The sequence below is a fragment of the Sturnus vulgaris genome, chromosome Z, assembly GCF_052056855.1.
Source record: "Sturnus vulgaris isolate bStuVul1 chromosome Z, bStuVul1.hap1, whole genome shotgun sequence".
NCBI lineage: Eukaryota > Metazoa > Chordata > Aves > Passeriformes > Sturnidae > Sturnus > Sturnus vulgaris.
Window position 1 is genome coordinate 28172739 of NC_142283.1, and position 24993 is coordinate 28197731.

The window sequence follows — 24993 nt, forward strand, 5'->3', positions numbered from 1 at the left end:
TAATCTGAGGAATTGTTATTATGTCTTCAGTCTGAGGAGTTTCTCCATGCAAGATTTCAAAGTTTGCCAGAACATGCTGCTTCAAATTCAGCCTTCTTTTGCATGGAACCCTGTAAATTATATAGAAAAGAGAAAGATACACAAGAAGGGAAAAGTTGTTCTTTTTTCTTAAGTAAAACCCCCTCTGCTTAATTACTCTCCTTCCTCCTATTTATTTTCTTCTCCTGCAACTTTTTCATCTCAGTGAGTCAAGAATGTTCTTGTGCCCAGACTGAAAAAGACAAATATCATATTTGTGTTTCCTTACATTCTTTTCTTAAGAATAAAATAATTAACTTATTGGTGAAGACCATAATTAAGGGCCACTAAGTATCTGATTTTACCTGATTTTTTCTTGGTTTTGGTCTCCTTTCCTGCACTTTACTAGAAGAAGCCGGGTGATGATGGCAAGACATGCCTGATTCCAACAGAAGCAATAATGGGAAAATCCAGACTTACACAACAGCCTGATAAAATTGTCTACCCTGGCTGACAAGCATATGCTTTAGCCAGGACAATATAATAATATTTGAGACTTAATTAATTTAGCTTGAAATCCAGGATTTGCTTTATAAACAGCAAACCCTTTCAGATTACAAAGTCACTTGAATTTCCAAATAAGAAACTGAAGAAGGAGAGCATTTGAACAGAGCAGCAGAAGGGATTCACCATGCAGAGAGCCTCAGACACTGCGGAGTGAAGGGCATGGATAACGTTTGCTGCTTTCTATATTTTTGCACAGATCTATGCCCAAACTCACCTTTCTTAACTCTCAGTTCCAATGAAAATCTAAGAAACTCTATATGCAACACCAGCCTTCTAAAAATGCTCATATATCATATAACATCTTCATGCTTCTGACATGGTGACGCTCTGAAGGTCTCCTGGAAGGCCCACGTTTGCCAGAAAGGAAGTATAGTATTACATCAGTGGTACAATGATGCAGCTGAGCACTGGCACCTCTCTGAAGAATAGTTCTGGTCACTGACAGTGTCTCTCTAGTTTTAGGGCATTGTTGAGCAGTTTTCAGACCTGTTTAAATATTTTAAATGAGAACTTGGGGGCAGGGCCTATAGTCGAGAGAGAGTGGAAGTGTTTTGATTTCCATCTTGTTCCTAACTGGGCAGAAGTGGTTGGAGCACTTTGGAAACAGGAGATGAGAGTGGTTTGGGTTTTTTTAATCCAGAAGTAGCTCTAGGTTTTTGGTTAGGAACTGCAGTGATTGAGGACTTAGCTGGAGAAATATTTTTCTGTCTTGGAGTTGCTTTTTATGTTTTCCTCTTGTGTGGCATAAAGCTGCAGTATAAAGGAGAAAAGTAACTCCCTCCTACTGCCCTAGCATGTTGGGATCCAAGCTTGCTCTGTTGCAACATGTATATATAGCATAAGTCTGAATTTTATTTCCTGACCACTCTTACCAGGGAAAGCCTAGCTTGCTTTTGAAGTGGGGAAAGTGGGACAGGATTTGAAGACATCTTCAGTGGCAATTGTGGTGGGAGCTGGGACGAGTAAGAGCCCTGGGGAGGAGCCCAAACATGAAGCATAAAAATCATGGCTAGGCATCACTCTTGCATTAGCTAAAACTTGTAATTTTAAGCCTGTTCTCAGGAGTCGTACCACAGCAAAGTGGTGGTATCACCACTTCTTCCCAAACCAGCTCTTCCCCTCTGCACTGGTGAAGGAAATTTACATTTTGTATTAGTCCATCAAATGCATTTTGATTTACATCTTTTATTTGTCTGTTTGGTATGCCAGATACTGCATGTTTCATGGAATACTTCTTGATTTAGCAGAACTGTTGAGTTTGCATGCTTTCCTGTCAAATTGTTGGCAGTTTTGGTGGTGGACTACTACCTTTAACTTAGCATCATGGACATTTAACTGCAATATGTAAGACTTCTGGTCTTCCTTTGTGCTGCTGACTCCATGCAAACAACATTACTGGGGCTTCATAAGCAATATTTGGAATACTTACATCACCAGCCCAATTCACAAATAAAATAGGCGGAAGAAATTGAAAAAGAAACACCTCAAATAGATTTGGGAGTAAACAGATCTGTAATACAAAAAAAAAAAAACAAAAAAACAACCTCAAGTCACTTTGCCATATTGATTTCTGAAGGCATGTGCCAGACAACAACCTTGGCTATGCTATTTGTATCCTGCAACTCTACAAATGACCAGACTTAGCAACTGTGATACCTGGTCTCTCCTGTCTCAAAACTGGCTGCTGCCTACTGCCAGAGTATGTATCTGGCTCCCACCTCAGAAAATGCCCTTGAAAAGATAGTACAATTTTTTATTTCACTCCTTCTTCATGCAAGTGCAAGAGTCTGGTGTTTTATATCCAAAGACTCAAGATTTAATCCCTGCAAAGGTCATATGTAAGCAATATCTGAATACAGATGCTGAATTAAACAACATCAGTCATACATTTGCATGATTTTAGTGTTGAACCAGTGCAGATTCAATGCTCTGTGTTTCCACAGAGCTACACCAGGCATTAGTAACCATGAACCCACTCTGCACAGCTGATCAGATCCTGCTGAGTTCTGTGGTTTTAATATGGCCAAGTATGCAAATAAAATCCATACAGAGCCCATAAAAGGAGGAAAGAAATGTGTACTCTATTCAGACTTTCAAAGCCAGAGCATCAGCTGTCTATGATTTCATCTCTTCTCTTCTCTTCTTGTTTTCTCTCAAGTTGTCTCTTTCTCACTCAGGACACAGTGACTAAAATAACTTGCTTGACTCACTCCTCAGCCTTCATCATCCTTGCTTTCCTGTGCTCTTTACATGACCTACTAAACTGAATTTCAGATACATGTTGTCAGATTTAAGATGTGGTATAAATTTGCCTCCACTGCCACTTTTCTTCCACTATTATCTCCCCCACTCTCAACTGCTTTGCTGCTGAGATGGTCTTGGCGTTTGTTTTTGCAGCGTCCTTTTGTCTGGTTTCACACAGCTGCAATTACCCCAGTACAGAATATAGTGCTATGGTATGGCTATTGCCATGCTTCCTGAAAGCTTAGTTATTTAAGTGTTGTGCAAGAGCTAACTCATCTTCATGTTTATGTATCTCCATCTATGTAGCATACAGATTAGTGTTGCCTGTGTCAGTAAGTAAAGCAGAAATACAATTCCCACTGTTACTAAAAGGTCCTGCTGACTCCTGGGATCACCTCTTGTATTGGAGTAGGGAATCTTTCCCAAATAACTGTGCAAGAATTCTCCCAACTCAGAGATTGAAAAGGTAAAAAAGATTTTCGGGTAGATGGGATACTTCCTAATACACTGGAATTTCTCAGTTAAAATCTGGTTTAAATGTCCTATGCTAGATACTTTTAAGTCTTGTCTAAACATACTTATGCTGCAGAAATATATTAATACAAAATGCTGGCTTCCACTTCCTTTCCTGTTTTCAGTTACCTCCTTACTTGAATCCTCCTCTGTGATTGTAATGCCATAGCTACTGTCTTTGGTGTGGGGGAAAAATCACGTACTGGCTGGTTTTTTTTGCTTCTGTTTTGTCTTTCTTACCTTCAAAGCTATCCTGGTTCTCAGCCAGAACAGAGTTAATTTTTTTACACTAGCTGTGAGAGAACAGAGTCTGGAGCCATGTGGGCATGTCTAGTTTATTATTCTGTATCACCTCTTGCCACTGACAGGGCAGAAATGAGGAATTCTTGCTTCCCAGAAGGAGGTGGCATAACTTGCGGTCAGGAAAAAGAGCACTGGTGAGGACGGTCTGTCTGCCATTTTGTTTGGGGTCGCACTGGGTCAGCTCGGGCTCAGTGAGCTTTTTTTTTCATGTAAATCACCCTCTTTTTTGTATACTTTTCTTATTAATATTGTTACTGTTACTGCTCGTTTTCTTATCTCATTGCTTTTTCCAGTAAATTCTTATTTCAACCCATAACCTCTGTCTTTTGTGTCTCTCACTAGCAGAGCAGTGAGAGGAGTGGTTTCTGGTTTGGAAGTCTTGGTTGTGGGGGGAATCACTAAATTAAGGAGTGACGTTCCTGAACCATGACAAAAAACTCTTATACCATGTCCTGCATGGAAATTTTGGGGCTGCTCTGGTGGCAGTAACCCACTGTAAAGTTTCATTTTGTTCCTCCTAGTGAAAGAGTTTTTTTGTCTCATGTAAGGCAAATATTTGCAAAAGGAGTGAGAAAAATGCAAGAGGTGATAAGCATCATTTAGTAGTCATGAAGGGTGTTCTTGTAACAGAATATTTTTATACTTATATGAATTTAAATGTAATGATTTTTTGGAAGAGTTGGGGTGAATTGCTAAAGTTTGCCTGCCCCAAGGCTCCCTGAGGCAATGGGATGAACTGTATGTGACTGTCAAGGTGTTACTGGTGGGAAAGATCTAACATATCCAGGGGCAGGAGATCAGAGCCTCCTGCTTCCCAGCCAGTGTGCAGTTCTGTTCTCCCATATTTAACTCATGTACTGTACTTGGTTACAGTAGCTTATTGAGCTAGAAGGAGAAATTGTTTTACTGTGATAAGTGATAATTAAAGAAACCACCTTCAAATAAATTGTTTAAAAGCTGTTCAGTTCTATGGCATATTTCCCTATTTGTGTGCATTTCACTTTTCCTTTGTCTCAGAAAAATGTGATTCCTGCTCCTTGATTAAAAAAAAAACAAACCTGAAAGTAGAAGGTTACCAGATCTGAAAACTAAATTTTTTAGCCTTTTTTTTTTCTCTATGTGACTTTATTTGGTTTTGATGTATTAGAAGTTTAAGATGGGGATCTGAGCTGCTTTGCCTCAGGAAAGCTAATGGTAATTCAAGGCCTCCAGATCTTGCCCCATCTATAACTTTCTGGCAACAGGCTACTTTGGCAGGCCGGAAAAACAAAACCCTAAACTAAAATTTGGCACTGAAACACTAAATATGTGAACTTGTCACAGTAAGCCGTCTCAAAGGGCAAACTGCTTTGCAGGAGCTAATTAACCTTAGGAAATAATTACACAAATATGCAAATATTGTTTAGACAATTCCATGTGTTATCGACTCAGGTAGTCCATCATAACTGCAGACCTTGCAACGTCTAGGTGTTAGAATCTGGCATAGTTGATAAGGCTTCAGTTGCTGCATGACTCCAACCTGGTATTTAGCAATTAATGACTGTGATATTACATTGGTAAATTTAACCTGGTTTTTGAATGCAACAGAATGTAATATTGTATTCACAGTGTGCATACTGTTTATCTGTGTATACCTAATAGCTCCAGCCATTAAAATGTTATCTACGTTTCCACTCCTAGCACTAGCCATACTGGAAAAAATGGCAGACCAAAATCTGAGCTCTCTCCCTCCACGCTTCTGCCCCATGGATGGCCCAGGAATAGCCTTGTTTGGGCTCCTTTGTATTGGATAAACATTGCACAAGGGCCTTCTCACATCATACGGTTCTTAATCTTTTTTTCCTTTCACGTCTAATTATTGATCAAGACAAATGGTTTTCAGAGGGATGGAGGCCCACAGCTATGACTTCCACAACTCCAAAGAACTAGACTGCTTATTTTGACATAGAATTACCTGCTACAGGTGACCAGCTGTCAGCAGTGGGAAATCTAAGTTCAAATTTTCCAGCACCTTTCCATCTCAATCTGTTTCACAAACAAGAATGCATTCAGCCTGAAGTGCCCTTTGAGATGCATATTGTGATTTCTCCAGGCTAATGTGCATACGTTTCTGTAAACTTGTTTAGATGATTATGTAAACTCTGTCCAGAAGACTCCTTCTCTGTCAAATAATTTAACAATGTTCTGTGTAAATGCATTCAATTTAGCTGCAGTGAAATTACAGAAAGCAACAGCTGCCTAAGACTGTCACCTTTCATGCTGAAAATGCAGCATCCAGTTGCATAATTTAATTCAAGCCAGGAAGAAGAGGTTAAACCACGGCGACCCAGTACAATTGGAAATCCTAAAGAGATCAGCTGTGCTCTCCCCCTGCAGCTGGATGTTCCGTGTACAGACCTAGTGCCAGCTCTGAGGTGTTTGTAATACGGGCTTGTTACAAGGAGGGAAAATAAACAGGTGGTCTGAAGAAAGAGCTTTTCCTCCAAACATACAAGACTCCTCCAGAATTCTTCTTATGCTTATGTGCTTTTCTTACCTTGCTAAGGGGTTTAGCAGAGTGTACAGCAACCCAGTTTATCCTGACATTTTATAGCTTTTTTTTTTTTAACTGATAGTAAAGGAAGTTACAGTCTATATTGACCTCATTCTAGCTCATTTCTTTTTGCTTTTGTAGAATCCTATTCAGTTTTTGTACTGAACTGTGAAGCTGTGCAGTTATTAATTTAGTTTACTGGACCACTGGTTATGCTTTGATTGGTGAAAACTTTTTTGACCTGAGTTCAGAAGCTTTTTGCTTGTTTTAGTCTTGTATCTAAAATTGTGTGCTTTTACCAGCAGTGTGTAGAATAATAAATACTCTTTTCCTCAGACTGTTAAAACAAAATTGGGTACTTATGCAAAAATTGCTGTTAAGAGTATCAATGGCAACATTATTATTGAAAATTAAGTAATTCCTGTGTATATAACTAAGGTACATATTTTAGAGAAATTATTAATTCTGAAACTTTCCCAGTGTTTTAATGTGCTTTCCATAGAGATTTTAAAGTACATCACGTTTGTACAGGAAACTCCTGTTCAAGTTGTCCTTCAGCTTTATCTTAATAACTGGTTTGTCAGTCTTACTTTCTTTTTGTAATTTCTTTTTAAAAATTTCTCTCATTCCTCACAAAGGGAGTCTTTACTTTCTGTACCTATCTATGCAAACAAATTTCAAAACAGGAACAAACTGTTTTGAAATAAGTCCTTTCTCACACTGAGAATAAGTGATATGTTTACAATAAGTGATACATAATTAGTTAAAACTATGTTCTGTCACAGTCAATGAAGAGCAGCATCTGTCCAGGAGTAAGAGAAATTTAGGATTTTCTGTCTTATAAACGCTTCTGCTGAAGCAGAAAAGCACATCATTATTCTAAAAACTTTGAGTGAGTAAAAGGTTTGTTGCCATCTCACTCTTACTTAGAAAACAGGGTATGAGAATAGAAGTAAAAGCCAAAAGCAACCACATTATTTAGTTGTGTCCCTTCCCACTCATTTTAGACAATATTATCATTAGCTTAAATTATTAATTTAATTTAATTTTTAATTCATTATTTTTAATTATTTATTTAATTTAATTATTAATTATTAGCTTAAATCCCCAAAACTGAATTGCAGAATTGAGATCTACATCACCTCAACATTCTTGATTAATTTCAATAATTCGCACAGTGTAATTAGCAGATTCTGATTGCCAGTGGCTTTTGCTGGTTTGTGCTTTCTTTTTCCTAAGGAAACAAGGCTTTTGTTGTCTCTGTCTGAGTTAACTAAGAACATGAACTTGTTGCTAGCACAGAGCAAAGGGAAAAGGGATGCAAATTTTAGGAAATTACATTACCTTGGCTGATCAGCTTTTTCTGGCGTTGAAAATCCTGGAAACAGCCAGGCATTGTTATCCTGGCTGTGTGAAATACTGGTGGAGTAGGGTACCTAGCAGAGCATCTTATTCTTGTCACCTGAGACTAGACCATATTTGTAGTCATGACCTCAACAACCCAAGAAATAAGGAAAATCTAGAGGGATATAGTTCTTTCTAAGAGCATCTAAGATACGACTACACAACTGTGAGTTTTGATGAGCGTGCGCTAAAATCTGTGTGTGTCACTCTGGTGCCTTCTGTGACTCTTACACAGGCTGCCTTTGACAAAGTCTTGTTCAATAGTAAGAAAACATGGTCCCCTAGCTATCAAAAACTCCAAAGTAATGGCTGCCACCAGAGGAGAGGTGTTTTGTTTGCACCATATCTCACAGACTGTAGTCACAAAATGTAAGATTTAAAAGAGTAGTTGCAAATACCATAATTTTAATCTTAATTCAGGTTTCCAATGGCTCATAATATAAAAAAAGAGTAAAACCTGAAATTATAGGTCTTTACCAACCTCAGTTATTCTCCAGTTATGTATTTACATTGTTCCTTCCTGTTTTTATTCATCAATCTAAGGCATAAGCACTTTAAACAAGCCCTCAGTGAACAAACATTTGACAAAGAGTTGTCAAAAGAATGAAAATCCCAGCTGTGGGTCATAACTCCTATGAATGCCTCTGTTTAGCAGAATTATCATCATGGTATTTACAAAAAATTTTGCAGATTAATAATTTTTGTTACACTTTTTAAAGTGAGCCCAAAAAGCAACAGTTTCACTGCCTTTAAATTGCAATCTTGAATTTTCTTTATGTACACAAAAGAATCTGTTCTCTTTTTAATACTAGCGTGTATTCATTTTATCTTTGTTTTAACAAAACATTCTAACATATAGGAACACATTGCTTTTAGACAGAGTTGCCATTTTTTAAAAGATAATTGTCACAAACATAATTTCTTTCTGCAGGACAACGGTTCTCCTGAAGAACATGCGATTTATGTTTGGGACCATTTTATTTCCCAGTCAGCTGCAGAGAATGTGTTTTTTGTTGCTCACAGTTATGGTGGACTTGCCTTTGTGGAGTTGGTAAGTCTGAATTCTCCATTGCCTTATTTCCTGAAGACAGTCACAGATTTTCGACATTATTTGTGATCACCTTCTTGAAAGTAGCCAGATAGAAACAACTGAACCAGTGGTCATCTACAGGTCTGTCAGGATTTCTTTGCCATCAGAAGGTTGCTTCTATTCTGGTTTTTAGATAGACAATAAGGTCCCAAGTGTGAATGAACCTGAAAGACTGTGGGGAAACAGAACATGCTGCATCCTACTTGTCCAGACTATGCATTGAAAGGCACCAGTTTCTGCTGTGGGGCAGGAAGACCTGGGGACATATGAGACTAAGGACATATAAAAACAGTTTTAAAGTGAAGTCACAGTAACAAATGCAGCTTTTAGTATACTGATTGGAACTGAACATGTGGGGAAAATTGGCAGTTTTAATGCCGTTTTTGCAGTCTTTCTGCAAAGGTCTACAGAACTTTGTAGAAAGACTTCTGTTTCCCCATTTATTAGGTTCTGCGGTGATATAAGGTGGGAAAAACTTTGCTCACTATAAAGCTGCTCTACATCTGGTGCTGAGACTGCTGAATATCTAGTTTGTCAGTCTTTAACTCTTCTCTCTAAAGGCAGATCTCTCAACCCCATCTGGTATACCAAGCTGCCTGCTAAACTTGTATAGCATTCTGTCAATGTAGCTGCAGTCTCCTCATGTGATTTTTAAGACAGTAGTGTAATCAGGATGTGTTTTATTGAACAAAACCACAAAAAAGTAGCTTTTTGTAGTAAAAGTAAAAAGCCCTATTTATTGTGGAAAGGTAAATTGCAGAGCATTGCAAGTAGTTTTATAGACAGAGGAAACAGCAGACATATATGTATATCTTTTGTCTACAACACATTATTTAATCTAACTGAAAGTTGATTAAGGTGTTTCCTGCCTGAACATAAGATTAATGCCTTAGTTAAGAAAAAGCATGCATGAGTGTGTTGGTTTTAGTCTTAGGCTGCTCCAAGTAGCAATAACAATCCATATGATGGGATTGTTATTAAAAAGGGAACCCCCGTTTTTGTTGTTGTTGAAATTAATGCCATTTTCACTTTCTCTGCGGTCCTGGAAGAGTATGTGCAAAATACACATGACGTGTACAGGTTTGAGACTTGAGAAACAGTTTGTTTTCCTGATCTGAGATAGTTTGAGAATTGATCATTTTTCACAGGTATTTTATTACCTGCTCAATAAATAGCCTCAAAAACTAAATGTTCAAGAGACCTTGAACATGAATAACTCCTTCTGTAACCATATCTTTGGGCAAAACATGTGGGGCATTGCATGTGCCTGTTGCTCTTGAGATGTCATGAACATTAGGGAGCAATTGTCCTGTCTTGGCTTTCCTGAGTTGTGATTTTCAGCTGCTCTGTTTTTCAGCCCAGATTACTCTGGTATAACTTGTGGGTCCAAAGTAAGGCTTTGGCAGAATTTCTGTAGGTTTTGTAAAGCCACGTTGTTTGGGTCACCACATGCCCAGAGATATATACACTTAGCAGAGGGTAGGAATGAGAATCAACTGGAGACCTTCCTCAGTGTTTCCTAAACAGAGTGCTGACTTAAAGGGGGCTTGGAGTGTTTTTCCATCACATTTCAATCAATGGCTTGAGGTGGCCTGGGTAACAGATGACCAAGGTGTTGTTCCCATTTTGCCTGTTTCTCTTGTCACACTGGTGGATATTTCTTCGCTTTTGTTCTACTTTAATATGAAACACACTGATGTTTCAGAGCAAGACTTGACTTCTGACCTTGGAGCTTCCAGGGTCAGGGTGCTCAGAGCCTGTGAAGTTATCACAAGCTGAGCAAAAATTTTTATCAATCACAGGAAGCAGCCAGTAAGTAAGAAGTTAAAAAGGACCTTTGTCAGAAAGACAAGATGGTCTCAGTAAGAGTCAGCTTCTGTAGTCTGCTGTCTCTGCAGGAGATACATGCCTGAGAGGAAGAATATAATACATATCTATTGACACATCATCTATCTGTCATGCAAAACTAGACCTGAAATGTATTTTTAATGTAACTCAATGTTTTTCTAGAAAATCAAAGGGTATTAGCACCTGGTTTAGGCAGAGGTAGTTTGATATTTGGGTTCTACTAAAGCAGTTTGATTAAAGAATTCATGCATTCATTGAAATAAGCCCTGAACTATTTCATCGCAGTATTAATTTTTAAGGTTTATTTTGTTATCATCTCCTTTCTCTTAAACTTTATATCCATACAGCACTTAGTAATTTCAGTGAGCTCCAAAAAGAAATGGAGCAGCTGATGGGCAATTACTGTCTTATGACAAATACATTTTCGATCGCTTCACTTTCTTCTCTGATTCATGTGGGGGTGATGGTGAGGTTGATAGAGCAGCTACACCATATAGCAACTGTACCACCTCTACACTTCCTTTGCAAGTTTTTGGGTTAACTGATTCATGAAATTGGAGGTTACAGTTGTTATGGAGACCTGTTGCACAGCTGCTCCTTCTGCATCCGTGCCCCTTACAGGGGAGCAGTGTGAAGCATATGGCTTTAATTTGGAGTGAAAGTTTCTGCCTGAGCCCTCTGAATTTTATTTTGCCTGCAGGGAAAAAGAAAACAAGCAAAAATGTTCAAAAAATGTGTGTTTTCATGTAATATCTTCTTAGTAAAGTTTCCATGTTCAGTGATGTGCAGTCTGTCATGATGGCTTGCAGTCATCTCAGCCACATCTTGCCACTTCATAACGATGCAAGGCTCTTGGTGAAAATGGGATGTTCTGGCATTAAACAGAAAAGCCCAATGGAAGCTGATACTAAGCAAAGTCTTGTTCATGGACATTCGTCCCATTGTGTGGGTGGAGCTGCTGCTCTTCCAGGAAAAGGCAGAGAACAACGTTCAGCCTTGCACAGGCAATACCCATCCAGGTGCTCCTTTGTCTGAAGCTGCTGAGGGAGGTAACATAGGAAAGACAGTGCTGCTTTGCCTTGTCCCTTGATTGGTATGTACTTTGTTGGGAAACACAAAGTTAAAGAGAGCAAATAGGACCATCACATATGAAATTGGTAGAGAAGGAGGATCTTTTTTATTTACAGAACTTTGGTGGCCAGAATTTGGTCTTCATTCCATATTCTCACCATTAAAATGAGGCTGTATTTTGGAAATCCTTCGTTAAACAAACAAGTAAGTCTAGGCTGCAATTTTCAAATACATGCTACGTCAAGTAAAAATTATTGATCTTTGCGACTTTTTGATCCACATTTTCTCATGTATGTGATTGCAGAATGTTAAGAAAAATAGGGTGTGTCTGGAATATCATGCTCAAATACACAGAAACTGTTACCCAGTTGCTACAACGTAGGCACACATTTTCTGTACCATGTTGTGTCATAGATAACTAGGGGAATAATTGAAACTGATTAAAATGTGTGGGAAATAAAGTTTCACCAATATATGTATTAAGTTTTATTGTTCTGTTGTTTATAGGTTGAATTACAAATGGTAAATCATAACCCATATGCTAGAATGTATCTTAATATTTAGTAATTAAAACTCTCTGTAACTGTGGTTTGAAATTAAACATGCCTATGGTCATATCTACCCATAAAATACTTTCTGAATACACAGCACTAAAAATAATTGTTGGGTCATTGTTTTGCTAATTGCTAATTACTGATTTTGAAAAACTCAAGCCATGATTCATGAAGACATCTCAGCTTCTTAATTCCGTTATCCCTTGCAGAGTGTAGTCAGGGATTTATTTTCAGGATCAGTTTGCTTTACTTGATGGTAAATTGTGGAACTTTCCCAACTCCAAGCTTATAATAATTTTATGAAATTTAACAGAAAGTGAGAATTTCAAGTTGATGGAGTCAGTTTTATATTTAGTTTACAGAAAATAAGAAGTTCCTAGTGCAACGCCTCCTTTGAGGTTTTTCTGCCAAATTTTGTGGGTTTACAATTATTTTGCTTTAAAAATAATGTTTTTCCTTGCCATTGCCTACATGAAAGACCCACACAGGAGAATCTTTATGGAAGATTTCTGTTGTTTGCATCCTGTATTTCTGAGACCCTAGGCTTTGCATTTGCAGTCGTTTCCTCATAATCTTATAATTAGAGGTGTAGCTTTTTTGTTTTCATTTTAGTTAAGTGCTGTCTTAAAAACAAAAAAACACCAAATATCATGGGAATCATGACAAAATTGTGAGAATCATTAATGATATCTCCATCTTACAGCATTCACACTGCTGTAGAAATACAAAGTACACAAGGGAATGTAATGATTAGGAAAAGGAAAGTAGGGTCATTGTCTTTAGCAGGTGTAAACTATTCATTATGATTCTTTTGGCTAAAATACTGAGTGTATATATTGATAATTTGCACAAAGATGTAGGTAAGGTGTAAAGGTGTACGTAAAATGGGGGGAAGAGTGTCTTTTTAGTGAGCTTTGTTACAAAGCCCTTAAAACACACTGTTCAAATTACTGTATCCACTGTAGAGTCCTAATTCCATCAAATCTGAAAATTTTGGCAATTTGAAATAATTTTAGGTCCATCATTTTGAGATCCTCTCTGCAATAAGCTGCCACTTCATTTTGCTGCTTTGTGCTGGGTATGGCAAGGACCTGGCCCTGACTGGCGCTGATAGTTGCCATAATAATGATGATAGACAGGCACCTGCTGAGCTACCTGCAAGTCTCTGAGGCTGCATCATTATTCTGGCACGGGCAAAATGCAATTTAAGAAACTTAATGACTAGGCTGTGAACCTGTCGTTAGTTTTTCATTAATTTAATTTCCTGAAGTCTCAGACTGAATGGTTTGTTATATTTGGCTTTTTATATATACTTATATAAATATATCTACTTATTGTTTAATTCAGTTTGCCTGGAAAATTGATGAGTGGGTACTGTGGACATGCAACTCTTAATTCCCCTGGCTGACATGTTAAATTGAAATATATCTACTGATGTGTGGTAGAGATAACATAAGATCTGTGATGGCTGTAGGAAGCATGGGGGAGAGCTAGAAGTAGAGAGCTGAGAATAAAAACACCTCAGTGACCAGGGTCCTTATTGTGAAGACAAAAGCAAAATGCCACTGTGCTTTAAACCTTTATGAGCATTTAACTGGGGGGTGAAAAAAAGGAAAAAAAAAAAAAAAGACATTTTAGATGTTGAATATCCGTTGGGAGAGCTGTATAAGATGCTGTCTTCAGGGTTCATGGGGACTTGGCTTGTATCTCCAGTCTTTGGACAAGTCATCTCACCCAACCCTACCTGGTTTAGGTCCCAGATTTTTCTGTGTTGGACAATAGCATCTTTTTGAGGCAGATCTAACTTAATGCTCACATTCAGAAGAACAAGTCTGAAAGTAAAAATGAAGTCTTAATCCTGTTTCATTATTTATTTCAGCTATTCCTTTTTGTCCCTCTTGGAAAAGTACTTGTTCATCTGAAAAGGATCAAATAAGAAATGAGAGTGGACAAGAGAAGCTAATGGAGGAACCAGTTGTAGGCTGTATTAAAAAAGGTTGGACAGGAATAGGGTCTTTAGCCTTGATGCTGATTTTTCTAGCATTCCTGTTACTGATGTGGGCACACAAATTAAGTATGTGCTCCTGAAATTGGATCCTGGCATTAAGTGATGAAGTCACCATTTGTATTCAGAAGTAGAATTTGTGCAGTAATAGAAAGTAAAGGAAATAATACAGACTTCAGGACAGTTAGGTGTTGACTGGTCAGTCGTCTGCATTTGTACACAAAGAGTGATCTTATCAACAGAGAACAGTAAGGCTGGAGAAACCCTTGGACAACTGGCTTCATTGCCAGTAGCTGTAAGTGAATGACCAGCTAACGTAACAAGAGTCAGATATGATACTATGATTTGATTGCTCTTTCTGTCCCAGGAAGGGATGTATTACTACTGTCCATCATGCTGCTGTGATTCATCTGAGGTAATGTGAGACACTTGGGAAGATTAAGTCAGTCTGGAAGAGATATGGGGAAGAGGTGTTTGTATGCTCGAATCAATGGGAAGCATATTTTGCCAGAAACAATGAAGGATCCTCAGACCTGCTCTGACATGGTGCCAACATGGACAGGTCCTATGTATCATAAGCAACAACATCAATATAGTCAATAGAGATAGTATACACATACTTTAGGCTAATCAGCCTTAAAAAGAGCTATGTAACTTGTTAGTGCTCTTACATTAACTTTGGTATCTCGAAAGAGAAGGTTCAGCATCTGTTTTGTGTTTGCTGCAGAAACAGAGCATGGCTTGTTCTGCCTGGTAAAGGAACACTTAGAGGGATTGGTAGCACTCAGCAAATATACCAGGAGAATAAACAGCAGGGAGGGAGAGCCTTATAAGCCAAAGAACAATGTTGGCATAGGAACATGGATTAAAACTGGTCATGAATAATTCTAGGGTGGAATTAGTTTTCTCACCATTGGATTAGGAAGTCCTGCTTGGGAAAAGGACTGGGACAAAGCTAATGCCAAGCATGACCCACACATGGCAAGAGTTGTGTAATTGGCTTAGACTGTTGGTCCTTGCTGTGACTCAGGTGTCTATGTTCCTGTGGAAGCCATCATAAGCAGGTGCATATTTTCAGCCATGAACAATTGGACCACTTTTTGGATTAATTTAGCTGGAGTCGATGCTTCTCTGACTCGAGGCTCACTCCACTGGAATAGCTGGGTTCTAATCAAAACCATGTCAAACCTCTAACCAACCACCAGTGTTTGCAAACAGCTTTTTTCCTTCCTCCTTACTTAGAGTCATAGAGTCAAAGAATAGGCTGAAATGGAAGCGACACATCAGGATCACCAAGTGCAACTCCAAAAGTCACAGCATGTCCCTGAGAGTGTTACTGCAATGCTTCTTGAGCTCTCTCAGGCTTGGTGCTGTGACCATTTCCCTGGGAGCCTATTCCATTCTTCTCTGTGTGAAGAACCTCTTCCTGATATCCAGACTAAACCTCCCTCGACTCAGCTTTCTGCCATTCCCTCAGATCCTGTCACTGACCACAAAATTGAAGAGGTTCCTTCTCATCCCCTCCTGAAGATGTTGAAGACCAGGAGGTCTCCCCTCAGTCTCCTCTTCTCTGGGCTGAACAGACCAAGTCATTCAGCCACTCCTCATATGGCTTCCCCTCAAGGCCTTTTATCATCATCATTAATCTCCTGTGGATGATCTCTAATAGTTTTATATCTTTCTTATATTGCAATGCTCAAAACTGCCCCCAGCACTCGAAGTGAGGCTGTCCCAGTGCAGAGCAGAGTGGGACAATCCCCTCCCTTGCCCAGCTGGTGATGCTGTCCCTGGTGCCCCCCAGGACACGCTTGGCCCTCCTGGCTGCCAGGGCACTGCTGACTCATGTTCAACTTGCCACTGACCAGGACCCTCAGGCCCCTTTCCACAGCGCTGCTCTCGAACCTCTTGCTCCCTAGTCTGTGCACACAACCAGGTTTGTCCCACTGACCTTGAGTAATGGGAATTTGGGAGCAGACTTGTTTTTGGAAACAGTGACTCTTTTTTGCTAATGCTTTTTGAAAAGCACAAGTTTCAGCTTGAGGTAGAAAGGAACAGGCATACAGATCCTCTGGTGAGAGTTTCCAACCATAAGGAAATTAAATGGTAGATTGAGCAAAAAATATTGAAATATGCGTGTCACTGTTTGCTGTACTGGAAGCAGCTTCTTAATCACATTTGGGGTGTGTGTGTCTATGTGTTTGTATACGCATATATGTATTTGTATGCATGTATTGCCCATTCTAACATGGAGCAGCTAAACATTTTAGGCCACTCAGCCTAAATAAATATGCTGACAAGCATACACTGGCATCATTAGTTCACTTGCTAACATTTATTGTCATTATCCATTGTGGTAGCAATCATATAGCAGTGCCTTGTCCTAAAGAGCTTGCAGTCTGGAAGGATGCTCTAATGGGAAGAGACAGAGAGGAATGATGAATGATTGCAGCACAGTTTATAGCATCATAGCTGCATGTCCTTTTAAATTTTTTGATGGTTTAGTGTAAATGCCGTGTAGGCATCCCCTTCCTCAGTTCATCTGAAGCCCTGCTAGCCTTGCTTCAGATGAGAGTCGAGGATGGCAGCAGTGAAAGCCTGAGCTTTCAGAGCCACTTCCAGAGTAGACACGTTTTGAATATTCATCCGTCCTTGTTACCTTGCTCTAGACAAGATGCTCAGCCTCATTACATTTTGCTTCCTCTTAGTCATTTGCTGATCTGGTATCTCGTGCTTCATTCAGCTCAGGCCATGGTGTGAGGCTAGGTGTGCATGTGTCCCTTCCGCACTTCTTCCCAAAAGAAGAAGGACAACATTTCCTGGAATTTTATACTAAATAGTAATTGTTGGCACCATCCGTCATTACTTTTTTCTCTCATTGTACCATTCAGATTAATTTTCTACTTCGACACCAAAGTTGGCTTGTTAATTATGAAATAAACAAAGAACTGGATATGAGTAAAAGTTAGGGTTACTTGGAAATCCAGTTACTTGGAAATACATATTTGTAGCCTATGGGATTTTGTGGTCAAAGGCACAGCACATTCTGCATTTCTTTGCAGAAATTATTCTAGACTTGCATAATCTCATTAGTTTTATATTTTTATAACCTCTTTGCATTGTTTTAAAATCCATACATTACACAATGAACATTTAGGTTTCTGCCTGAGGAGTTTTGTGATCTTTAGCAATTGTTCTCATACTTTCATCGACTTGTTCTTTTGTAGCTCAGCTTCTATAACTATGTGTTCTATTTTTTTGAAATTTTTATTTTTTTATGCCTATCTGCTGAATTCAGTTCTATTTGTCAACATTTCTTTGGCATTATGCTGAGAATTGACTTCAGTATTCTAGGTGCAGTTACATAATTAGCTCAGGGTGAACTTCAGTAACCTTGTTCTCCTGTGCAGCATTTTGGTCAATGTAACCTAAGTGGTACTAGATACTTTTTTTTCGTAGTTTCTTTGAATTTGTTACCTGCTAATATTCATGTATCTCTCAAAGTGTTCCAGTGCACTCAATTTTCCTTTCCCCGGTGGTACTGAATGTACTGAATGTGAATGTAGTAGATTAGTTCCTCCCAACACCCCCCCAAACAATATTATCTCACAGTCTTCCTAATTAAGTCTAGCTGTGTTGTGGCCCTTGTTGTGCAGTATGACAAACCAGATTGTTTTAACAATCCTTTTGTGCTACAGGTCTGTGAATCTTGGAAGCTTGTTTTATATTTCTTTCATGCCTTACTTCTCTTGGTATTTTCTCCTACTTTAATGTCACCTGCAAATTTAATTAATTCCAGATAATTAATGAAGATGTTAAATAAAACCATATTTGGCATCTATCCTGTATCTGGTTAGAAATTCCCTTCTGACTCTGTAAATTCCTTTGTATTATTTTCCTTCCCTGAATTGTTTCTCCTGTTTTAAATTCTGCAAGACAGTGTAACTTATCAGTCAGTTTATTTTTCGTTTCAAATTCTAGTTTTGAAAGGAAAAAATACAAAGCCAAAGCACAGAACCATATCCAAAGAACATATCACTCATCCTTTCAGCTGTTTGCAGGTAAACTTCTTCCTTTGAGCCTCTCAGAGCTGATGGTCAACATCTCTGACCAACCATCACCTTAAAATGTGTAGAGCACGCTGTTGATTGTAATAGTTAATATCAGAACCCAGGACAACTGATTTTCCTGAATTTCTTGCATTGCTATTGATTTCCTTACTGGTTGCACAAACTTCTCAGAAGTTAAAAGTTCCATAGAGGTCCTTGCTGCATGAACCATCTCACACTCATCAGAGCTCTTCAAGACATAGGGGAAATTCATCAGTGGTGACAAGAGATGTATCTTCTGTCCCGAACCTCTTAAGTACTTGACAGTGCACAGTTTTGCCTTACCACCATTCTTCGGATGGAAAACTAATTCAGTTAATCTCTTTTTTGGCTCTCTGAGGTCAAATCCTAAGGTGCTGGCACATATGCTGCTGTGCATCAATAAAAAGTCACATCTGTTTTCCCTGACAGACTTACTAGCTTTTCACTCCATCCAGGTTGATGATCTTCAGGTTTTGCCTTCTTAATCTTCTATGAATGTGCATCTTATTTTTTTTTAATCTAATCCACCTGTTTCTGGTTCTTACCAGAAGGCACCTCTTCTTCCTGTGTTGCTTCAGGACAGGAAAATGAAATTTCTAGAACATTAGTTTATGTGGATGTGGTCATTGTATCTGGCTCTGCATTGATGTGGCTGTAGAGTCAAATGATTGAGTATGTTGGCTGTGGAATTCTTTTCCCAGCAGGTACAGTATGAAAAATACCTTGCATTTTATGAAAGTTTCTGTGTCATTATCTTTCTAGACTGGTTTGGAGAACAGTGCAATACTAAAGATGTTACAAGGTATGACATTGTCACAGTCTAAAGATTTACAGTTCTTTTTGAATGTATATAGGAAGAATAATAAAAAGAGCAGGAGTTTTATATTTGCTTATACAGTCATAGGTGTGGGAATATCACACATAGTATGCACTTAGAAGTTTTGTGGTGAGTTGAGATTATTCCATCTTGTCCTGGTTTAGGGCAAATTTTGGGGGAAAACCTCCAGAAGGAGCCCCCAGAAAGCAAACCCTCACGGCTCCTCCCCCCACCACCAGGTTTGGGAAGAATTTCCTCAGAGAGGAGCGGGAAAAAAAAACTGTTTATATAACAAGCAAAACCACTCCCCAGCACAAAAAAAACAACACCAGATGACAAAAAACTCTTTCACCTCTCTGAAAGGATGACAAACTCAGAAAGTCTCTCCTGGGAGTGGTCGCCCAGTTATCAGTCTCTGGTGCTGGGGAATGACTGCCACAGGTCACAGAATGCAGACTCCTGGCATTTCTTGGTGTTTCCCAGGTCCCCGTCCAGAACAGGTTCAGATGGTATTCAGTTTCAAGCAAAGCAAAACAAGCAAAGCCAAGCGAGCAGCAAGCAGAGCTAAGCCTCTCCTAAACACAGAGCATGGGAGAGGTGAGCTGGCTGATAATGAGACAAAACAAACCTTCACTTTCAGAGTCAGTCCTGAAAGCACAGGACATAATACCAAACATAAACAGAACACACGATTGGAGATACAAACACCATAATGTCGTACTAGGACACATCTGAAATATTAAGCTGTTCTAAATTCTGGCATTTGTTTTCTCTTAATGGAACAAGTTGTCTCAGGTTATTTCATGTTTTTTCCCATTTCTGTGACCTTATGCCATTAAGAGCACACAAATATATTATGTTAATGTTAATTTAAATGGTAATTATGCTGAAAAGTATATGAATGGCTTTAGCATGAAACACTGGAGAATTTATGAAACTGTAAAACCCAGTTTAGTGGATCAATCAGAGGAACTACAAGTTAATAATATATTAGGCATTGCAAATCCAGGTGGAGTAATAGGAATGCAAACATCCTTTGGTGAAGGAAGCTCTCAAACTGTGGTACCATAAGAAGCAGCTGGAATTTGCATTTTATCCTAGAACGTTCTTTAATCTAGTCAAGATGTGTTAGATAGCTGTTTCAGAATATTAGTGAAGTATTTTAATATTAATAATAGCATGACTACCAATGTTTAAATGTTAAAATAATCCTATTTAAGGGCTTTGATTGAATATGATAAGAAATAAAAATAAGAGTAGATTTTGCATGTGTATTAATTGAGAAAACTGTGCTTCTAGTGCTGCAGAATTGAACTGAGATTGTAATGCAGTGTGTCAAAGTGCAGGAGTAAAATGACTCATAAACACCTGAAAAATAAATAGATTAATTAGTTATATTCTCTTTAACATTTCTAAGGCAAATTAAATCTAATAATGAATCTCAGTATCCTGCAGGATAGAAAGGATAGAGGATAGAAAGGGCATGAGGTTTTACCTTGATTAAGCCAAGGCATTTTATTTGCTCATCAGTATTATATTTTGTCTTAGAGTGGCTCGAGACATCTGATAGGAGTGATATATCTTAAAAGAATTCAAAATAAAATAACCTCCGCCAGCCCCCTCTCTGTCCCTACCCCTGTGGGCACGTAACTGCCAGTGTTTTACAAGGTGTTGAAGTACAACGATTATATTATCTCATCCTTTAAAAAAAAGGTATTGTTAATTTAACCCTCAGTACTCTTATTTCACCTCACCACCATTGCAGTCTACAGCCAGCAGACTTCTTTTCTTAAACCAGATGTTGAAAATAACCTAGTTTAAAGAGTTTATGGCTGAACGTGAGGGATTCATCATTATATATTTACTGTCTGAGGTTGATATAGCTGTAAGGTTTTTCAGATGCCATTGATCTATTGCGCATGTTCCCTCCCTGGGTTGCAGGACGTGCTTCTATTTGCATAAGGCCCTGGGCAAGGTTCTTTCTTGCATTGATTGGCCTGTCCAAGGGAGCCTGATGTGCTCCTGCATTGATCACCCTGTCTTTTCTTGGAAGGCAGTGTTACACTGATTTCATCTCAAACATTCTAGGGAAAACTCTACTGCAGATGTCGCAATTTTATTCAGATGTTCCTTTGAGTATAGTCTTTTCTTTTTTTTCCTTTTCCAGGAAAACTTGTTTTGTTTGGGGGTTTTTATTTTTGTGGTTTTTTTTCACTTAATTTGAATGTGTTTCTGCAGTTATAGTGAAGCATAGACCAGAGTGTAATGAAAAGCTGTATTACATTTGCACCAATTATTCCATGCTGTGGTTTTTGGTTTTGGGGTTTTTTTTCTTTAAAATAATGCCTATAGCTTCCAGCAAAATCAAAACTACTCTGTCTTCAAAGAGTTCACAGTTACAACAGGAGAATTAATCAAAGAATATGTGTGCTGCTGTCTTAGCTTAGATTAATATTGGCAGTTTGTAATTTGTATGATTTGTACTAAATTTTCTTCAGTGTTAGAAAAATAGTTCTAAAATGGCACCTTCAGCATAAAACTGGGTTTGTATTTTGGTTTTCTAGAGGCATATTTCAAAATGGATCATTCAGGTAAATTGCTTAGCAGACCAATGACTGATCAGAGAGGACAAATACTTCCCTACGGTGTCCTTGGGTTGCCAACATGGTGTGTTGGGAGCTGTCTTTCCAAACCCAGCTTAAACAGCTGAGTTCTTGACTTGTCCTGGTAGGGGTTGGAGCTTTTCAACATCTGCTGCAAAAATAACCCATAATCAGGAGCTATGAATTATACCGCTGCAATTTCTGAAAGCCCCGTATTTGCCTACATGCCTAATTATAGGCAAGGTACCTGTTACTATTGTCTACCAATCTCATTTCTGTGGTCAGAAAATGATTTTACACGTCTGTGTTCCTGTAGGCAAGGTGAAAGAAATGTGGCTATACTCAAAACGTGGCTCATACCTAATGAGTAAGCTGTCATATGAACTTTACTAAGTGTGTTAGAGTACTGCATGTCAGTGAAAAACAAAATACTATGAAAGAGTTCCTCTCCTATAAAGGACCAGAACAAAGAGCATCACAGAGATGTTCCTTGATTACTTTTAGAAAAATTTCCTATGGATATTTTTGTGGATTTTGTAAAAATGTCTTTGAAATAAATAAGTATTCAGTGATACATAGCTGAGGCCATGTTAATGCAGTAACATAAACTGTGCAGGCTTTTTTTTTATTACTTGAATAATAGTTTCATGTCTTTCACTGAAGCAATAATGTTTCACATTGTACCGTGATACTCTGGCCTAGGGAACATATTCCTTTGGTCATTTGGTGAAACAAAACTCAGATAAGTGTAATTCAGGTGGCATATATGAAATTTCATCTTCATTATCATGCAAATGTGGCAAGAATATAACATTTCCCAAGATGTCATTTGACTATTAGGATCTTTAGAAAATGGTATCTCAAAGCCACAAAGCTAATATTCAAGAAGAAAGCTATATAATACCTAAAAATGGTTTATCCTTATTCTATATTAATAATAAATGTAGTAGGACAAGCCATTATTAAAATCACAAAAGAATGTGTTGACCTGTTGGAACAAGGATCTTTTTTGAATTTTGCATCAATGATGAATTTTGAGCTTTCCATAGCATAGAGGATGAACATGCAAATACAGATTTCAAAATACTGCAGGGAAAAAAGAAGTCGATCGTAAGTGGAAATCTGATCTATTTTGTTTCAGTACATAAATTGTATCTGTGGGTATTTATACTGATTTTGTTATGTATTATGATATCCTTTGCAAGTGTTGTATATTTTGTCCGTTTGCATTGTTGCATGCATTTTGCATCTACAACACTTTTCATTTTTCTTAAGCTCCCTTTTGCTAATATTTGAGTTAATGAAGGTAGAAGGTGGGCATGGGCTAAATATGGACTAATCTCTTAAATGGGGAGTGGAATTTTATTTTAATTCTAAAATAAAAGAAGAGCCTGAGTGTCTCATAGCAGTCCTTTATCTGTGTTATTCAGTTGTAGGAAAATGCTGTACTTGTTTATATGTGTGAACTATGCAGGGCATCAAGACCTAAAAAAATTTATAACATTTCTAAAAAAATTTTGCAAGCAGTTTCAGTTTTGAAAAAAAAAGACTTTAATTAAATTTTAAACATGATTGTTTATAATTAAATTAAAATGAAGAAAAGAAATCTAATCTCTTACTTTATGCAGGAATAGTCTCTGGGGAAAAACTTATCCATAGCATGCATTGTGCTGTTAAACAAAATGGATGTCTTGGAAAAACATGATGAAGATATATGTAGATGCTTCCAGACTTTCAGGTACCCTCCATGGATGTTGTAGAGTGAGCTTAGTGTGTCGAAATAAGTGTTTTGAATGAGTTTTAATCATTGCTGGGCATCAGGAATGCAAGCAAGTCCTTCTACTCACTCTGAGTAAAATAGAACAGCATAATGTAAAAACTGGTATTTTAAAGTTTTCCTATTTTCCACTACAAAAAGTGACAATTTTCTAATGCTGGGCTGATAAAGAATGAAATTCAGAGTCTGTAGTAATTTCAACAAGTTTGTGGATTTGGGTTGGTTTGGTTTTGGTTGGTTTTTTTTGGTTTTTTTGGTTTTTTTCTAGTTTGTAAAATTTGATCTTTAGAGACAGGAAAAATTACAGAGGATGTTTGAAGTGTCATTTCTCTCCCATGCCACTAAGACATTTTCATTTTACAAGCACATTACTGAAGAGGTAATTCTGAAGTAAGAAGTAGTTCTGTGCTGTTTTGCTAGAGAGACATTTTCAGAGTCCAGTTAGTGCTAATGTGACAGCATATACAAATTAAGAACATTTTCTGCTGCTCCATTCCTACCTATGTGAATGATATATATGTGTTATCTCCCCTCCATTCAAAACCTCTTGATGATCTAACTGGCACACGTCCATCACTTGTGAGATACTCTAAGTGCATTTTATAAAAGTCACTGAAATGTATTTATGGGTTTTGGGAGGTTTTTTTGTTTGTTTTGGTTTGGTTTTTTTGTTTTTGTTTTTTTTGAGGTGAAATGAGGTGTTTAAATAACAAAGACTTGATCAAGAACTCCTGGACACTTGTAATCTGGTGCAGCCATCAGAGGAGGGAATTGTTAGAGCTTCCCTGTCTCACTCCAGAAATGCTAATTTTCTTGATGTTCTTATTTTGAGGAGAGGCTGGTTTGAGCATGATACAGGCTGCTTACTACCAGATTTAGTGGGGTCACAGTTTTAGCTCTTCTTATTGCAGTAACGGGTGTTGGTGTTCCTAACAACAGTGACAAAGGCAAACAATTAGATTCATCCTGCTCTACAGACTCTCATGTTGCTGCCTAACATCCTTTTTTCCAGGAAAAAGCCCCCATAGCAATTGTCCTATTTAAGTTGACGCCCAATCCTTTTTTTGGCTGGGCAAAACTGACTTTCATCGAATTGCTTAGAAAATAGCACTCTTTTATTATTAGCCTTGCTTTGAATTGCACTTCTTTTATATGTACTCAATACCTTTTTATATTTTGCAGTATTCTTCTAAGTAAAATCTGAGTAAAGTTTCAACTCTAATTGTGAAGCAAGTGCTACAGAAAAAAATAAATTTGAAATTTCAGTGTCACTATATTTGGTAGATTCACATGAATTGTGGAGAGAGATAGCAAGTCTATAGTTTGTAACTGCACAAAATTAAATTTAGTTATATAATGCACATTCCTCAGGGTATCTTACTTTGAATTTAAAAAATCTTTCTAGCTTCTGCTTCTCTTTCATACAGACTAAGATAACTTTTTACAGCTTAAACAAATATTTCAGAATCAGGTAGTTCAGGAGACACATCCTGTAGGGAAAAACACCTGCCTGCATTCAGTAAGTCAAATGCATACATGTCACTATGTGCTGTTCTAT

The 24993-nt window shown here is 38.0% G+C and overlaps 1 protein-coding gene across 6 annotated transcripts in view; it reads left to right on the forward strand.

Moving 5' to 3' along the window:
- The window catches only part of ARB2A (ARB2 cotranscriptional regulator A), a 267766-nt gene that overhangs the window by 147708 nt on the left and 95065 nt on the right, over positions 1-24993 (forward strand). For 5 of the 6 annotated variants that reach the window (XM_088156755.1, XM_014883550.2, XM_088156754.1 and 2 more), the window contains one exon: positions 8514-8633. The exons of the other annotated variant lie outside the window; for it this stretch is intronic. In XM_088156755.1, coding sequence (XP_088012881.1) covers positions 8514-8633 — 120 coding nt within the window. The remainder of the gene's footprint in view (positions 1-8513; positions 8634-24993) is intronic. 6 annotated transcript variants of the gene reach the window in all.